The sequence below is a fragment of the Artemia franciscana genome, chromosome 7 (assembly GCF_032884065.1).
Source record: "Artemia franciscana chromosome 7, ASM3288406v1, whole genome shotgun sequence".
Taxonomy (NCBI): domain Eukaryota; kingdom Metazoa; phylum Arthropoda; class Branchiopoda; order Anostraca; family Artemiidae; genus Artemia; species Artemia franciscana.
This window is the reverse complement of record NC_088869.1, coordinates 42568837-42585522: the sequence shown is the minus strand read 5'-3', so window position 1 is coordinate 42585522 and position 16686 is coordinate 42568837. Positions and strand designations below refer to the sequence as shown.

Below are 16686 nucleotides of genomic sequence, written 5' to 3'. Positions count from 1 at the left end.
CAGTCTGAATTAGCCAACTAGTCAGCTAATAAGAGAGCTGTATTTACTTTATAGAATTAGCTAACTAGTTGGCTATTAATATCCCAGGTATACATAAGCTTTAGTTTAAAATAGACAACTAGTCAGCTATCAATAAAGTTTCCAATACACAGTAGAATTAACTAACTATCTTGCTATTAAAGTTGCAGATATATACACATGTTTAGATTAGTCAACCAGTTGGCTATTAGATCTGATCTATATATATATATATATATATATATATATATATATATATATATATATATATATATATATATATATATATATATATATATATATATATATATATATATATATATATATATTTATTTATGTTTCAGCCTGAAATAGCCAACTAGTCAGCTAATAAGAGAACTGTATTTACTTTATAGAATTAGCTAACTAGTATTTGTGTATTTATGTAGCCTGTCCATTTATTGCCCATCATAAATTAAAAATACAACACTGATGGAGTCTAAAGAAACAAAAGTCTTTATAATCTTATTTGGTCAAGCCAAAAGTTCCCAGATGCTTGGAAGATTGCTCATGTATTTCCAGCTTTAAAACGCTTTTACTCATCTAGTGATCCCATGTCTTACCATCCTATATTGGTTTTACCTTCCTTCAGTAAAGTTCTGGAAAGGCTTATCCTGTCAAGAATTGAGTGGTTTGCTGAAGTTAATAATCTGTTTCCTAGTGAACAAACAGGTTTCAGAAAAGGACATAGGTCTTTAGACAACATTACCCACCTAGAAATTGATGTTTGTAACTCTCTTAAAATAAGATAAGTCACAATGGCTATTCTGTTTGACTAGTCAGATGCCTATGGCAATGTAGTTCCCAGTAAATTACTGGAACATCTAATTAATCTTGAGTTCCCTTACTCTTTCATAATTTTCATAAAGTCCTATCTAACTGATAGATGTTTTTATGTTCATTAAATCAGTCTAAAGGTGATTTATGTCCCACTAGGAGAGGTCTTCCTCAAGGTGCAATATTGAGTCCTCTTCTATTCAACTTGTATGTCTTTGAATTTCAAGTATCTTATGCATCATTTGGCCTTTATGCAGATAACTTGATTATTTGGAAGTCTGGAAGGGATATTGGCATTCTTCAAGGTCTTATTCAACAGGATATAAGATTAGTCCGGAGATTCTCTTTAGCTTTTGGCTTCCCAACCTCAATCAGTAAAACTAAAGCCCCTATATATTTACTAATGGTACTGCAGATCCTCCTAATCCACTCATAATTTTCTTAAGGGAGATCCCATACTGCAATTCAGTGAAGTTACTTGATTTGTGGATAGATTCTAAAATGCAGTGGCATGAATTTAAAGAGACTTAATGGAAGTAAGGGGGAATGTCATCCTAAACTTATATTGGATTTTTACAAATTATACATTTGTTCTAATCTAGAATTTGGGATCCAATTTTTTCTCAACTTGTCCCCCATCCTCATTTAAAATCCTTGAATCTTTACAAAATTCTGCTATTCATATAGCTTTGGGTGTACATAAGCATATTCCTCTGTCCAAGTTAAAAATATTGTCTGGATTGGTGTCCCTAAGTGAAAGAGCATCTGGTCTAATGATTAAATATTTCTTACAAATCTGGACTTATGGAACCAACCATGCTTTATATGCACATACCTTTGCTGGAAAGTCAGCTTGTCCCAATGCCGGTTCATCATGGAATCAATTTCAACTGGAAGTCCTAAATTGGAATCAATACTCTCCTTATGCATATCCCTTTACTGAGTCCCCTTTGTGGGAAATGGGTCCACCAGGGTGTCAAGTAGAACTTATCTCAATTAATAAAAATCTCATTCGTAATTATGAGATCCAGACTATTTTGGCTGAACAGATCTCAAAGATGTACCCTAATTATAGAAAAATACAAACAAATGGATCTGTCCAGAGTGAGAGAGCTGAAACAGGAGCATGTATTCCATCCTTGAACTTGAACATCTATTCTCCTCTCCCATTGGGATCTTCTATTTTGTCTGCTGAATTATGTGCCATTCACCTGACCCTGGATGCACTTATAAATTATAACATAGAATCTGAAAATATACTCTGTCTCTCTGACTCCAAATCAGCATTACTATTGCTTCAAGATATTAATAGAGTTGCTAAGGACAAGGATTTATGTAATATTAGAGGACAGCTTCTTAATATTAAGACTAAAGGCACTCAGATTTATTTCTAACGTGTTCCAAGTCATAAAGGCATTAAATATAACCATATGGCTAATTCTCTAGCTGCAAAGGCTTCTATGTTAATCCCTAGTCCTTCTTCTGACCTCAATTCACGAGATTTTATCAGGCAAAGATCTATTGTTAGGGACAGTAAATTAATTTTATCCTCATTTCATTCTTGACTAAATACCGTGCTATGTTACCAGCTGAAATCAGGTGCTTTTCTTCTAAATAGCTTGTTATTCAATTGGAAACTACATTATTCCCCTTTATGCCATGTCTGCTTTTCAACAGATGAAACAATTCAGCATGTATTATTTGATTGTCAGGCTCTGAGCAAGGAGACTATTTCTCTAAAGCATTTCTGCTCCTTGGCTAAGATTCCAAATACTTGTACATCTATCCTGAATTCTAAGCTGCCTTGGCACATTGGTCATAAGATATTTAAGGCATCTATTGATATCTTAAGGAAGAGACAAATTGTTTAGTGATTATTAAAGCCTGAAGAAGTTGACTGAAAAGGAGATGATTTATTTACAGATTTTGTTTGTGCAGAAGAGAGCATGAGTGAGTAGGAAGAGCCGTATTAGTACTGGCTGGCCTAGTGGCCTTAAACTGTTGGGGACAAGCAGCTCAGGTACCTGCACTTTCCACAATCCATAATATTCTATTATTGAATATAATAGTGTGCACTCATTTTTTGCTGACTAGAGGATAATAGTGCTTCCAGTGGCTAGTTTTTATGGCACTTGGTATTAACCAAGTGACATATAGCAATTGCAAATTCTGTTGGTCTTTTGGTCCCAGTTTTGCTACTTTAGGCATTTCCAGGTAAGCTAGGACGATGAAATTTGGCAGGCGTATCAGGGACCGGACCAGATTAAATTAGAAACAGTTGTTTTCCCGATTTGACCATCTGGGGGGGGGGGGGGTGGGGGGCCTGTTAATTCAGAGAAAAAATAGAGAAATTGAAGTATTTTTAACTTACGAACGGTTGATCAGATCTCAGTGAAATTTGATGTTTGGAAAGATATCGTGTCTCAGAGCTGTCATTTTAAATCCCGACCGGATCTGGTGACATTGGGGGGGGGGGGAGGGGGAAACCTAAAATCTTGGAAAACACTTAGAATGGATGGATTGGGATGAAACTTGGTGGGAAAAATAAGAACAAGTCCTAGATAAATGATTGGCATAACCGAAACGGATCCGGTCTCTTTGGGGTAGTTGGGGGGGGGGGGTAATTCTGAAAATTAGAAAAAATGAGGTATTTTTAACTTACAAACAGGTGATCGGATCTCAATGAAATTTGATATTTAGAAGGATATCGTGTCTCAAAGCTCTTATTTTAAGTCCCGACCGGATCTAGTGACTTTGGGGGGAGTTTGGGGTGGAGGAACCTAAAATCATGGAAAACGCTTAGATTGGAGGGATCGGGATGAAACTTAGTGGGAAAAATAAGCAGAAGTCTTAGATACGTGATTTACATAATTGGAACGGATCCGCTCTATTGGGAGGGGGGAGGGTTAATTCTGAAAAATTAGAAAAAATGACGTATTTTTAACTTACAAAGGAGTGATCGGATCTTCATGAAACTTCATATTTAGAAGGACCTCGTGACTCAGATCTCTTATTTTAAATCTAAACCGGATCCAGCGTAATTGGGCGGGGCAGTTGAGGGGAACTGGAAATCTTAGAAAATACTTAAAGCGGTGGGATCAGGATGAAACTGGATGGAAAGAATAAAAACGTGTCTAAGACACTGAAAAACATAATCGGACCGGATCCGCTCTCTTTGGTGGAGTTGGGGGGGGGTGATTTTGAAAATTGAGGTATTTGTAACTTACGAAAGGGTGACCAGATCTTAATGAAATTTGATATTTAGATGGGTCTTGCGTTTTAAAGCTCTAATTTTAAATTCCGACCAGATCCTGTGACATTGGGGGAGTTGGGGGGACCGGAATTCTTGGAAAACGTGAAAATTGGGGTATTTGTATGTTACAAATAGGTGATCGAATCACAATGAAATTTGATATTTAGAAGGAATTCATGTGTCAGAGCTCTTATTTCAAATCCCGACCAGATCTTTTTGCATTGGAGGGAGTTGGAGGGGAAATCTTGGAAAACACTTGGAGTGGAGGAACCGGGATGAAGCTTGGTGGATAGAATAAGCAAATGTCTTTGATATGTGATTGACGCAACCGTACTGAATTCGCTCTCTTTGGGGGATTTGGGGGGAGGGTTCAGTGATTTGGCGAGTTTGGTGCTTCTGGACGTGCTAGGACATTGAAAATTGGTAGGCGTGTCAGGGAGCTGCACAAATTGACTTGATAAAGTCGTTTTTCCAGATTCGACCATCTGGGGGGTTAAAGGGACAGGAAAAATTAGAAAAAATTAGGTATTTATAATATACAAATGGGTGATCGGATCTTAATGAATTTTGATATTTAGAAGGACATCATGACGCAGAGCTCTTATTTAAAACCTGACCAGCATTAAGCCTCTTATTTTCCTTTTAAATCAATCTATTTATTCATAGAATTTTGTTAGAGCTCATACCATATGATCTCTTGGCTCTTAGGTCTTCTTGCCTCTTCACAAGTGCCATATGAGCTCTTAGCTCTTGTTCTGATGAAGGAGTCAAAGAGGTGAAAGGACTTGATGATAATCTTTATACTTCTCTATAATTTAGGAACTGGAACTGAATCTTCAGTTTGATTTTGTTTCTTGTAAAGAGGAGGGGAAGGGGATTTGATCCAAGACAAAAGAATAATTTATTAACAAGGCATCCTACTTTTAAACTATGTTATGGTACCACATCTTATTTTCGCCTTTAGAGAGACAATGCTGTAGGGCTGTCTGCAACCCAGGTGTTCTGGATATACTAATTTCATTTTTGTGTGTTTATTTTAACCCCCCCCCCCCAAAAAAAAAAAACCCGAATAAAACATAAATATAACAGTCTGATAGCCATTAAAAACACAACAGTATTACAAAGGTAGAGATAAGACTTGTGATTCTGAGCAACAAAGCCATAGATGTTATAACCCCATTGACACTCCACATTAAAGAATAACAACAGTAATTCTGATAAATTAACTTTGCAATGAACAAAAAGGACAATAAACAAGAGTTGGATACTGGGATACTGATTGGTAGCATAAGTAATGAGTAAATTCCTTAAACTTAAACACATTTTGGAAACATGCAAATACTTCAAAAGGAAAAAATATCATGGTACTCTTCTTATGGGCACTAAGTAAAACCATATCATGCTAAAATCATAGATATTATTGCAATATTGGCTGCCTTTTGTAAAAAGAGGTTTCAACCATGGCCGTTGTAAAAGCTGTGACATTTTTTGTTGAAACATGTTCTATGATTTCATATAGAACAAATCCAATCATAGTCTTCTGGATTGAATTTGACTAAAAGTTATATTTCTTTACTATATTTACCTGGGTTCAGATGAAAAGCCTAAATGGATTTTATGCAAATATAATACTATAATATTGATACATGCTTTCAATCAATTAGACCATTTAGCAGTTTCCTAAATTCTGGGGAGGATTTAACTTTTGGCAATTTGGGTAGTGGTGTGCACAGTATTCCATCTTTGTATGGCAAACTTTACATTGAACAAATTCACCAACAATTTTTTAGCATCATAGCTCAATAGATAAAGCTCTAAAATTTAGTTAGCCTCCTGAAACTTTTATTTCAGCTTTAGCAGAACATATTTTCTGTCTCCCTAATCATCATACAATTCAGCAATGTCATGTCCATTTCTAAGGATAGAGCTTACATAGTGGGCTAGGGAGGCAATTGAAATAGTAAAAAAAATTCTTGCTAACATTTCAATAAATGACATACAGGTCATTTGAATATTGACCGAATATATAACATTCTCGTTAAAAGTGAACCAATAGCTAATGAGGGTAATAAAGTTTTGCAAAATCACCATGGGACTAGATTAAATACAAGACCTAGGAGAATTGCAGCAATAGTAGCAAACAATTTAGCAGCAGAACTATCAGTTTGAAGCAACTCTGTTTAGCTCTGTTTCTGTCATTGATCAACTCTGTTTAGCTTTTTTGGCACTCAGTCACAGTAACAACAAATATAGATATACATATATTTTTCTCAGCAATCAGCAAAGACTGATTGTTGAAGGGTAATGTTAGGTCATCATTGTGTAGATATTTTGCAGTTGTTTGACTTTATTCCTCTTAAAACTGGGAATGTGTTAGAGAATTTAAAAAGAGGAAATGCCTATATTCCAATCATTATTTTGCAAGGACATCAATTCAGCATAAGATTAAAATAACCCCTAGGTCACAATTGCTGCAACACTTCACGCAGCTTTGGCACCAAAGGTTTAGTTGTAACTATCTTGCATCATAGCATAAGAAGGTTTTATATGACTGTAATAAATTAGTATAAAGTGCATAGGGTTCTCTGATCTTCTAAATGTAATTTTGTCTGGTTTGTAAAAAAGAAAAGAAATGGTACTTCTATTTTATTATTATTGATATGAATTGTGACTGGGTTGCTTTGTTTTGTTTATTGTAAAAGTTATTAGTAGCAATCAAACCCCTTCTTTTCATATTGTTTGTATTAAGGTATCATTACATTAGACATGATCTTTTTTTCTTTTTAGATAATGAGCATCTAAGAGCACAATAATGATTTTGAGATGGATAAAAACAAATACAATGAAAGACGACCCAGTAGAGAGTTCTATTATTCAAATAGAACTACTAGTCCATCTCCAGGAAGACAAAGAAGCTCTTCTGTTGGTTACCCAGCTTCAGGAACACCTTCTTTGAATAGTTTTACTGATTCCAGTGAATCAAGTGACCACAATCATAGAAGAAAACATAGTATTTGCAATGTATTATATGATTATGAAGCTCAAGGTGACGATGAGTTATCTCTTCAATGTGGGGATGTAATTGAAGTGCTTTCAAAAGATGCGAAAATCAGTGGTGATGATGGATGGTGGACTGGAAAGCTGGGAGACAAAGTGGGGATATTTCCATCAAATTTTGTTTCAACTGTAGAACTTGGGTCACTTGTTCAGCGTGTTGTTGATGATCTCCAACCAAATGTGATTGATTTCAGTGAGCTTGCTTTAGAAGATATTATTGGGGTTGGTGGTTTTGGTAAAGTGTATCGTGGCTACTGGCGCAATGAAGTAGTTGCAATAAAAGCAGCCCGTCAAGATCCTGATGAAGATATAAATGTAACCCTTGAGAATGTCTTACAGGAAGCCAAAGTTTTTTGGGTTTTAAGTCATGAGAATATTGTTGCTCTAAAAGGAGTATGTATTGAAATTCCTAATTTGTGTTTAGTTATGGATTATGCTCATGGTGGTCCTCTGAATAAGATATTGGTTGGAAGGAAGATTAGACCAAGTGTGCTGGTTGACTGGGCTGTTCAAATTGCTCGAGGGATGCATTATCTACACAATGGTGCACCAATTTCGCTTATCCACAGGGATTTGAAATCTTCAAATGGTAAGTTGAAATAAGCTCTAAGACAGCACTTACTAGAAATGACAGCTGGAACAAACAAAGAAAGAAGACAAGCCAGTGAAATATTCAAGAAAAGTGCAAAAATTTTGGCAAAGACAAAAATCGTGAAGCAAAAAAAAAACTAAAAAACCCATGTAAAATGGTGTATGAAAACCAAACCAGTTAATGAAATTTCAAAAGTAAATATTAAAATAAATGAGATTAAAAAATTAGAACCTTGCAACTAAGATCTAAAAAGAAACCATTAGACCTAAAAATTGAAAGAGTCTCTGAAACAGAACACAAAAGTGACTTGTGCTGTCCTCTCATTTTTTTTTTTTTTTTTTTTTTTAATGTTTTGTCTTATACCAAAGATGGCTTTGCACAGTTTTCTGTCGAAATGTTGGTACTTTTCTTAAATTTGTCTCTTGTAGTGGATTTTCCTGAGTTTTTCCTAATGTCTTTTCTAATTTTTACTGAAGCATATCCTATATATATTTTACCCATTCTTCTGAACACTTTACCGACTCCAGAAATATATCTATTTTTCTTAGAAACTCTGATCCACTTGTTTTTAGTTTTAAAAAATAGATTTTGTATCTACTAACTGTGAAATGTGTACTTAAATAGTTTCGTTTTTTAAATATTTTTATTGGTAGTATTAGCCTCTGATTTATAATTAGCTGGCTCAGAATTGCTGAGATAATAATATCAGACCAGTTGTGCAATCTAGCTCTATTTAATATTGTCATTTAATCATTAAAGAATCATTCTCAAAATAAACCCTGAATACTATGACTCAAAAGAGGCATACTTTATGTAGGTGAAGTTGGGATTGAAGATGTATGAGACATTTAGCTTGAAAATTTTGTCTTTGTTCTTGTTTTTATAATTATAGTAATTATGTAAAATTTCTCTACCAGTAGGCATCTGAATGTAATATTTTTATGGTACGAGGAGAAACATTTAATTGCCACAAGGTATTGAATGCCTTTAATACAATGTGTGCTAAAGATAAAATATTGGAAAGCGTTTATTTTACCACTAAGCTATTGAAAGGGAACAAAAAATGCAAATTGAATTTTTTGTTTATCTGCAAATGTTTGTTAAATTTTGAGAAATCAGAAATTTAGTGGGATCTCCTTGATTTTTAGGTTTCTTGACAAAAACTTTGTTAAGGTATCTTGAGGTATCTTAGTAATCTTCTTGAGAAGAAAATAAACTAAAACTTACAAATACCTCAAGGAATACCCAAGGAGGAACTCAGGTCTTAACATAACCTATTTTAACATGTAAGTTTGCATGGAATTTACTAAAGAAATATTTGATAAATCTGCATGGATTTTGTAAGAAATAGTGAATCGTCAAAGTCTTTTGTAAATTATTAAATTATTAGTTAGTAAATTATTCCTTAGTAAATTATTTCCTGAACAAGTTTTTTGGGAACCTAATTCATACAAATATTCTTGAAATTCCCAAGAAGCCCCTGTCTGAACATACCCACATTGATCATAAAATCACTTTGTCTTGTATGATTTTTGATTTTCGATACTGTTAAAGACCTCTTATGCTTAATCGTTTTGGCCTACCAAACACCAACACTAATTGTTGACTAGCTTTCGCAGTCAAATTTCTTGTAATTATTTGCTTGAGCGTAAAATTTATATATAAACCTCTTTCAGTGCTGATTGCAGAGCCAGTTGAAGGTGATGATTTGCAATTTAAAACTTTGAAAATCACGGATTTTGGTCTGGCTCGAGAAATGAACCAAACTACGAGAATGTCAGCTGCTGGAACATACGCTTGGATGGCTCCTGAAGTTATTAAATCCTCTACTTTTTCTAAAGCAAGTGATGTATGGAGGTACTTTCCCTTTCCGTTCCTCCGTTTTAAATGTCACCTATCAGTGTCGTTCATACTATTTCTATCACTTGATTTTTTTCAAGTTTTTTTTCAAATTCAACTTTTTTTGGCAAAGGTTGTGATGAAGAGATTTTATTATTGAAGTTCATTTTGTTCTTAGTTATGCCTCAAATGTATACTAAGGGCTGAAACTTTATTTTTAGCTATGAGTGCTAAACTATTCAGGGGTCCATTTCAATAAGTTCATAAAACAAAAGTGGAGAAAATTCACAAAGACAATTACAGCTGGTTTTGATATCAGTGCATCAACATTCTAGTAGAAAATATGTCCTGAATTGTTGATGATTTTTATATTCTGTTACATTGCAATAAGTGATCGAAAGAGTATAGGGAGTAACTTTCCCCCTACTCCTTGGGTTGGGTGCAGTTTCGCTTATACTAATATGGTCTGTCAAGCCAGAAGGGGGTATTGAAATTGTGTTGGGTGTCTTTTAGCAACGTAATTGTGTTCCAGGAAAATCATTTGGGAAGTAGGTTCCTACTAGAGCTGTTGACTTGTTTTATTTAATCTCTAAATAATTTTGTTCACAAATTCTTAACTAAGGTATTTTTTCTTGTAAAATTAGCCCCATTTCAAATAAAGCATTCCAAAACATTTTTATGTTATAAGGGTACATTTGCAAAAATCTGCTGGAGCTGGGAGAGGGAATTTTTTTTTTTTAGGTTTTAATGGTGGTAGATTAATTGCACTTGCCTTGATCTTTAAGAAGGGATTCTTTAGACCCAAATAGCCAGAATTTTATCATGTTAGTGATGTCCTTTAACTTTTTGAGTGAGTCACATTTTGCTGAATGATTTATGTTACATCTATACAAAAAGAATAGACAAAGCATATATGCCTCCAACCCTTTATATTTATGAGTATCACGCAAATAATACGATAATTTTAAATAATATGAAAAAGCATAAAAAGCAGAGGAGTTTTGAGGAATTAAATAAAAAAACGAGTTTTTTTTTAATCACTGTTGAACACTACCCTATTGACTTACTTCATACCTACTTTCATAGTAAAGAAAAATTTATTTTATACCTGGCTTCAGGCTGCTAATTTAAAAGATTATTGCACAAAAATTACGGGTGACTGAAAACTCGACTGTATGGTATAATCAAATTTTGCATAAAAGTTATGTTGCCATCCAATACTATAATTCTAAAGATAAAACAGTTTTAAAAAATATTATAAATATTTCTCCAATTAGCATAGGATGAAACCATGTCAATTAAAAAACAAGAACAAATTAAAGCACAGAGTGAAGAGAAATACACTCCTAAGTAGAGTAAAGAGAGATATTAAAGCCTAAAATATGCAGAAATAAAGTAAAATGATGTGTCAATCGTGAAACAAACTGAAATTATAATGAGTGCATAACTGAAATCTTGAATGAGCAAAACTAAAGTGAATAATGAAGTCAAACTTAAAGTGAACAGAAATTTCTGCAAATAAAAGTTAGGCCGCTACCTTGCTCAGACTGCCCTAAAGGCCAGAGTTATAGTTGTTCTTCACTGAAAACAGCACATATTTTCTACGTTTTTTTTTTTTTTTTTTTTTTTTTTTTTTTTTTTTTTTTTTTTTTTTTTTTTTTTTTTTTTTTTAATAAAAGCTTAAAATGATAATCAAGTCTCATAAAAAAAAAATTCTTAGAATGGATAGATTTCTGAAAATCTGTCTTGTTTTAATTCTTAAGATTTCCGTCACTGATTTTCCTCCTCTTTTTTTATTTCAAACAGAAGTATAAAAAATTATCCAGTTTTAACTCTTAAAAACGACTTTGGCAGTTTTAAAGCAACTTGTTTGTTTTTGGATTATGTACTAAGACACTCTTGCTGTTATGGGAATTAAGAAAGGACAGCTGCCCGATTTTTATTTGTGACAATTCTGTCCATTTTAAAGTTGACTTTATAAATCTTTTCAGTTTTTGGTCATCTTAGGTTTCATTTAATTATCCATATTAATTTTTGCTTCTTGAAGTTTGAGTTGCTCCTGTTTATTTATGATTTTAGTATTGCTTCATGCTATTTTTTGGAACACTTTTTTTTAATTTAGTGGAATTACAGGTTTATGTTACAATATAAATGATCAGAAATTACCTGGAAGAAAATATTTAGACATTAGCTTGCCTATCTAAAGGGGAAATGGATTCTGACCCCAGTCCCTTCTGTATTTACAGGTATGGGACAAGGAACATAATAACAAGAAACAAATTTTGAAATTTTATGAGAGGTTGGAGGTGCTTTGAATATATAAATAACATTTTTAAAGTAAAAGTACAAAAGCTGTTAAGGATTTAAACAATTATAATTTACTGAAAGAAAAAAGTGTCTAGGTATGAACATATTCACAAACAAGATAGGTGAGATTCCTTCCTAGAAAGATGAAAATTGTAGTAAGTGAATAGATTTTTTTTTGTCTTATTCTGCAATAAACAAAGCAATCTTGCTTCTATTTATCTGCAGTACGGGAAGTTGAATCTTCATGATACAAAATGAATAGCATTAAAAGTGTATATGATTAGGAGTTATAGCTTGTCTTTCGTAAAATAGAGTAATTTTCAATCAAAAACATGTTAAATTCTTGTTAAAACACGAGAAAATTTTTTTAGACTAATGGAATTCGTTTACCTTTCCTCTTATAGAAAATGGGATTTTACAGGCACTTTTGCAACTTCCTCTAGCATTGATCAGTACAAAATTGTTTGGCTCATCAGCATGATAAAATGTTTTTAATTCAGTTTGTTAGCTGCTTGAAAATGAGCAAAAGAAGATCTGATCCACTTTAATATTAAAACACAGGAAGAAGGTTAACGATTTGTCCTGTGAGAGAAAAGGGAGCTGCTTTAACAATAAAAAGGGGGACTCTCTCTGTCTTCTTAGGAACGTTGATTCACGAAATTTTTGGAAGGGATAAGGATTTTTGTTACTTTTGAAGAAAAAAGATGCATAAAAGGTAATTTTCAAGTACTAAGAGGGAGGTTTTCCCCTTCTTCCTCGTCCCCCCATGGGAGCCACTGTCTCTCATTTTATTCAGGTCTGGCAATGAAGAAAATTATTCCTAAGATGTTTTGTCAACAGACTATAGAAGCGTCAGTTCAAGTCCTTCTTTATTTGTTTGCGAACTAAGGAGATATCTGACATTTATAAATAGCCGCATGCTCTACTCCCTCTTATTTAATTATGGACTTTTATTGTTGTGACTTCACAAATATATTCTTATATTTACTTTTTAGCTTTGGGGTTGTTTTGTGGGAACTCTTGACTGGAGAAGTACCATATAAAGGAATTGATGCCTTAGCCATTGCCTACGGAGTGGCTGTCAATAAACTAATGCTGCCAATACCAACAACTTCACCTTTATCCTGGAAAAAAATTATGTCTGGTAAGATGTTTATGTTTTTTTCTCCAAGCTCTGCTTCATTCATGGCTGATGTATAGTAGATTTACTGGAGTTTTATGTCGTCTAAAAAGAAATAAGTTTTTTTTTTTTTTCAAACGAAGATGCATGTGTATTAAGTTTCTTTTTGTTTTTTGTTTTTTTGTTGTTTTTTTTTCATTTGTTTATTTTTTTAATGGTGCTGATTCAGATATAGGCCTACTCATTAAACAAATAATTGGAAGCACATAGTTTTTATTAGGTCAGGGGCAAAATAAGACAACATTTTTGAATCTTGACCAGATATTTGCTGGCCATCCCCAAGAATAGGACAAATTTGTTTTTGAGTTTAGATCTCGTGATTCAAAGCTGGTGGTCTTTCATGTATAGCTTTATCTTGAGACTTCAGAAACTCACTTAGCAGATTTTCAGAGGATCCAGAATTGTGTTAGTTTGACATGTTGTAGCACCACCAAAACCAAGTGATTAATTCAAAGGCAGGTTTTGATTTGACACTAATGTCTGTCTTCTGCTCCATCACTAATCCCTTTTTGAGAAGGTTTCTTTTCTTGGGCCACCGTTTGTCAAGGAGACAAGACAAATGTATGGGCCCAAGCTTTTTCTGACAACCCGAATGAGGAAATGCCTAAAATTGAGTACTTAAGCAGCTTCGTTTGGGTTTGTACGTCTATTGGGAACTTTTATGAGGAGGTTAGCTCATCAGAGCCATTTGTTGAATTTACTAGTTATTAAATAAAAAAAAACAAGTTTTTTTAACTGAAAGTAAGGAGCGACATTAAAACTTAAAACGCACAGAAATTACTTCGTATATGAAAGAGGCTGCTTCCTCATCAACGCCTCGCTCTATACGCTAAAGTTTGACTCTTTCTCTCAATTCTTCTTTTTAAAACAGTAAAAAACTTTAGCGTAAAGAGCGGGGCGTTGATGAGGAAGCAGCCTCTTTCATATACGAAGTAATTTCTGTGCGTTTTAAGTTTTACTGTCGCTCCTTACTTTCAGTTAAAAAAACTTGTTTTTTTTATTTAATTTCTGAACGTTTTTGAATCAATGCATGTTTTGATTTTGGCTCTCCGCAGAGGAATAATCAAAACGAAATTTGCATATTTTTTTTTTTTGGCTCAATGGCTTTCTCATAATTTTGATCGAATGATTTTGAGAAAAACAGAGGGGGGGACGAAGCCTAGTTGCCCTCCGATTTTTTGGTTAATTAAAAAGGCAACTAGAACTTTTAATTTTTTACGAATCTTTTTATTGGTAAAAGATTTACGTAACTTATAAATTTGCTTACGTAAAGAACTTTTGTATTCTCATGTTTTTATTACATATATGAGGGGATTCGCCCCATCGTCAGTACCTCGCTCTTTACACTAAAGCTTAAATTTTATCCCAATTCATTAAGAATGACCCCCTGAATCACAAAAGCCGTAGAATAAGTAGTTGAAATTACTAAAAATACTTTAGCGTAAAGAGCGAGGTATTGAAAGGAGGTGAGCCCCTCATATGGGTAATAATTTCTGTTTGTTTTAAGTTTTATTGCTGTTCCTTACTTCCAGCTGAAAAAGCTTTTTCACATTTATTTTTTAATTGTTTTTTTTTAATAATGCTAGTAAATCCTGCTCTCCCTTCATGGAAATTTTCTTCTCCCATTACAAATTCTCGAAGGAAAGTTCCCCCAGCATATCCCCCTCTTCTCAACCCCTCCCCCAAACCAAAAAAAATCTTCCTGAAAACGCCTGTATACTTCCCAATAACCATTACTATATGTAAGCACAGGTCAAAGTTTGTAACTTGTTGCCCCTCCCACGGGGACTGTGGGGGAGTAAGTCTTCCCCAAAGACATAGTTATAAGGTTTTTCGACTACGCTGAATAAAATGGCTATCTCAGAATTTTTATCCGTTGACTTTGGGAAAATAATTAGCGTGGGAGGGGGCCTAGGTGCCCTCCAATTTTTTTGGTCACTTAAAAAGGGCACTAGAACTTTTCATTTCCGTTAGAATGAGCCCTCTTGCAACATTCTAGGACAACTGGATCGATACGATCACCCCTGGGAAAAAGAAAAAGAAAAAACAAAAAAACAAATAAACACGCATCTGTGATGTGCCTTCTGGCAAAAAATGCAAAATTCCACATTTTTGTAGATAGGAGCTCGAAACTTCTACAGTAGGGTTCTCTGATACGCTGAATCTGATGGTGTGATTTTCGTTAAGATTCTATGACTTTTAGGGGGCGTTTCCCCCTATTTTCTAAAATAACGCAAATTTTCTCAGGCTCGTAATTTTTGATGGGTAAGACTAAACTTGATGAAACTTATATATTTAAAACCAGCATTAAAATGCGATTCTTTTGATGTAGCTATTGGTATCAAAAATCCATTTTTTAGAGTTTTGGTTACTATTGAGCCGGGTCGCTCCTTACTACAGTTCGTTACCACGAACTGTTTGATCAACTCATCTAAGATAGCAATTAAAGATATATGCTCGAAACAATCGGCTGGTTTGGGAGTCATTAGCCCCAGTCACTAGCTGAGGGTACAGATTCTGGAACAATGGGTACACTTAGCGATTATTTTGTATCTTTTTATTGTAGATTTTATCACTCCTTACAGAAAAAATTATTGAACTGTAAAGTCTGCAAAAAAAAAGAGCTATGAAAAAATTGTTAAGTTTGCCTGTTTATAAGAACAAAAGCTAAGATAAGTGAAAAGATTAATGGAAACACAAAAAAAAAAACGGATATATTTCCAAAGAAACCTCAAAAAGTGCTGATCGGAAAGTTCATGAAGCACTCTAAAATAGAAATGCTACTGTCGAAACAGATTGAGTCCTGGAGGGATAATTTCTGCTTGTTTGAACAAGTTTCCTTGATATATGAAATGGTTAGTCTATTCAATCTAGATTTGGTAGCTCACAAGACATCCTGGGAAGACGTAATTCTGAATGCACCTTTTTAACTAAAAAGGAAACAGCTAAAGACAGCTAAAAAAGGAACAGCTAAAAGACAATCCAATGTCGCCTGCTATAATCTCTACAAATTCTCACAGCCAGATTAATCATGATTTGTCAGGTGATTTTATAGAGCTTCAACTAGAGATATAAGTAAATGAATGTAGACTGAAAGTGGACTACTACTTTCCCAGCAATCCAAAAAAAGCCAAAGAAAAAAAATTAGATTTTCAATTTTATCCTCATATATTGAGGTTTTTAATTTAATTGAAACATGCACTATCATTAAGCAAGGATGTTGTTCTTTAGATTAAATGGGAAAATGCTATCCTGTTTCACAAGTAGGGATGGGCAGTTCCTCGAAATATCGCATTATACTTGCTAGGAAAAAGCAGAAATGGAGATCAGTGGATAATGAATTGAGGGATTTTACCCTTTAAGGAATTCCTATGGTGACACCCATTTTAGTCGATAAGCTCACTGACTAGCACCAACTAAAAATTTAAGTTTTTTTTTCAGTGAAGATGTATTACAAATTATCTCTTTGGCGGAGGAGAGTTCCATTTTGAGGACGTTAATCGTAAAATAAAATTTTTAGGAACATAAATAGTGTCTTGGACTGCGCATGTTTGTAGGGAAGTTGCATTGCCCAAAATGTGGATGGGAGAGTACCACGCAACATGGCAATACATGAGTCATTTT

General features: G+C 34.0%; 1 protein-coding gene across 4 annotated transcripts in view; it reads left to right on the top strand.

The window, feature by feature from the left end:
• LOC136029327 (mitogen-activated protein kinase kinase kinase 11-like) overlaps positions 1 to 16686 on the top strand; it is a 54107-nt gene that overhangs the window by 8608 nt on the left and 28813 nt on the right. For all 4 annotated transcript variants that reach the window (XM_065707603.1, XM_065707604.1, XM_065707601.1 and 1 more), the window contains exons 2-4: positions 6875 to 7733; positions 9413 to 9593; positions 12878 to 13026. In XM_065707603.1, coding sequence (XP_065563675.1) covers positions 6911 to 7733; positions 9413 to 9593; positions 12878 to 13026 — 1153 coding nt within the window. In that variant the 5' untranslated portion in view covers positions 6875 to 6910. The remainder of the gene's footprint in view (positions 1 to 6874; positions 7734 to 9412; positions 9594 to 12877; positions 13027 to 16686) is intronic.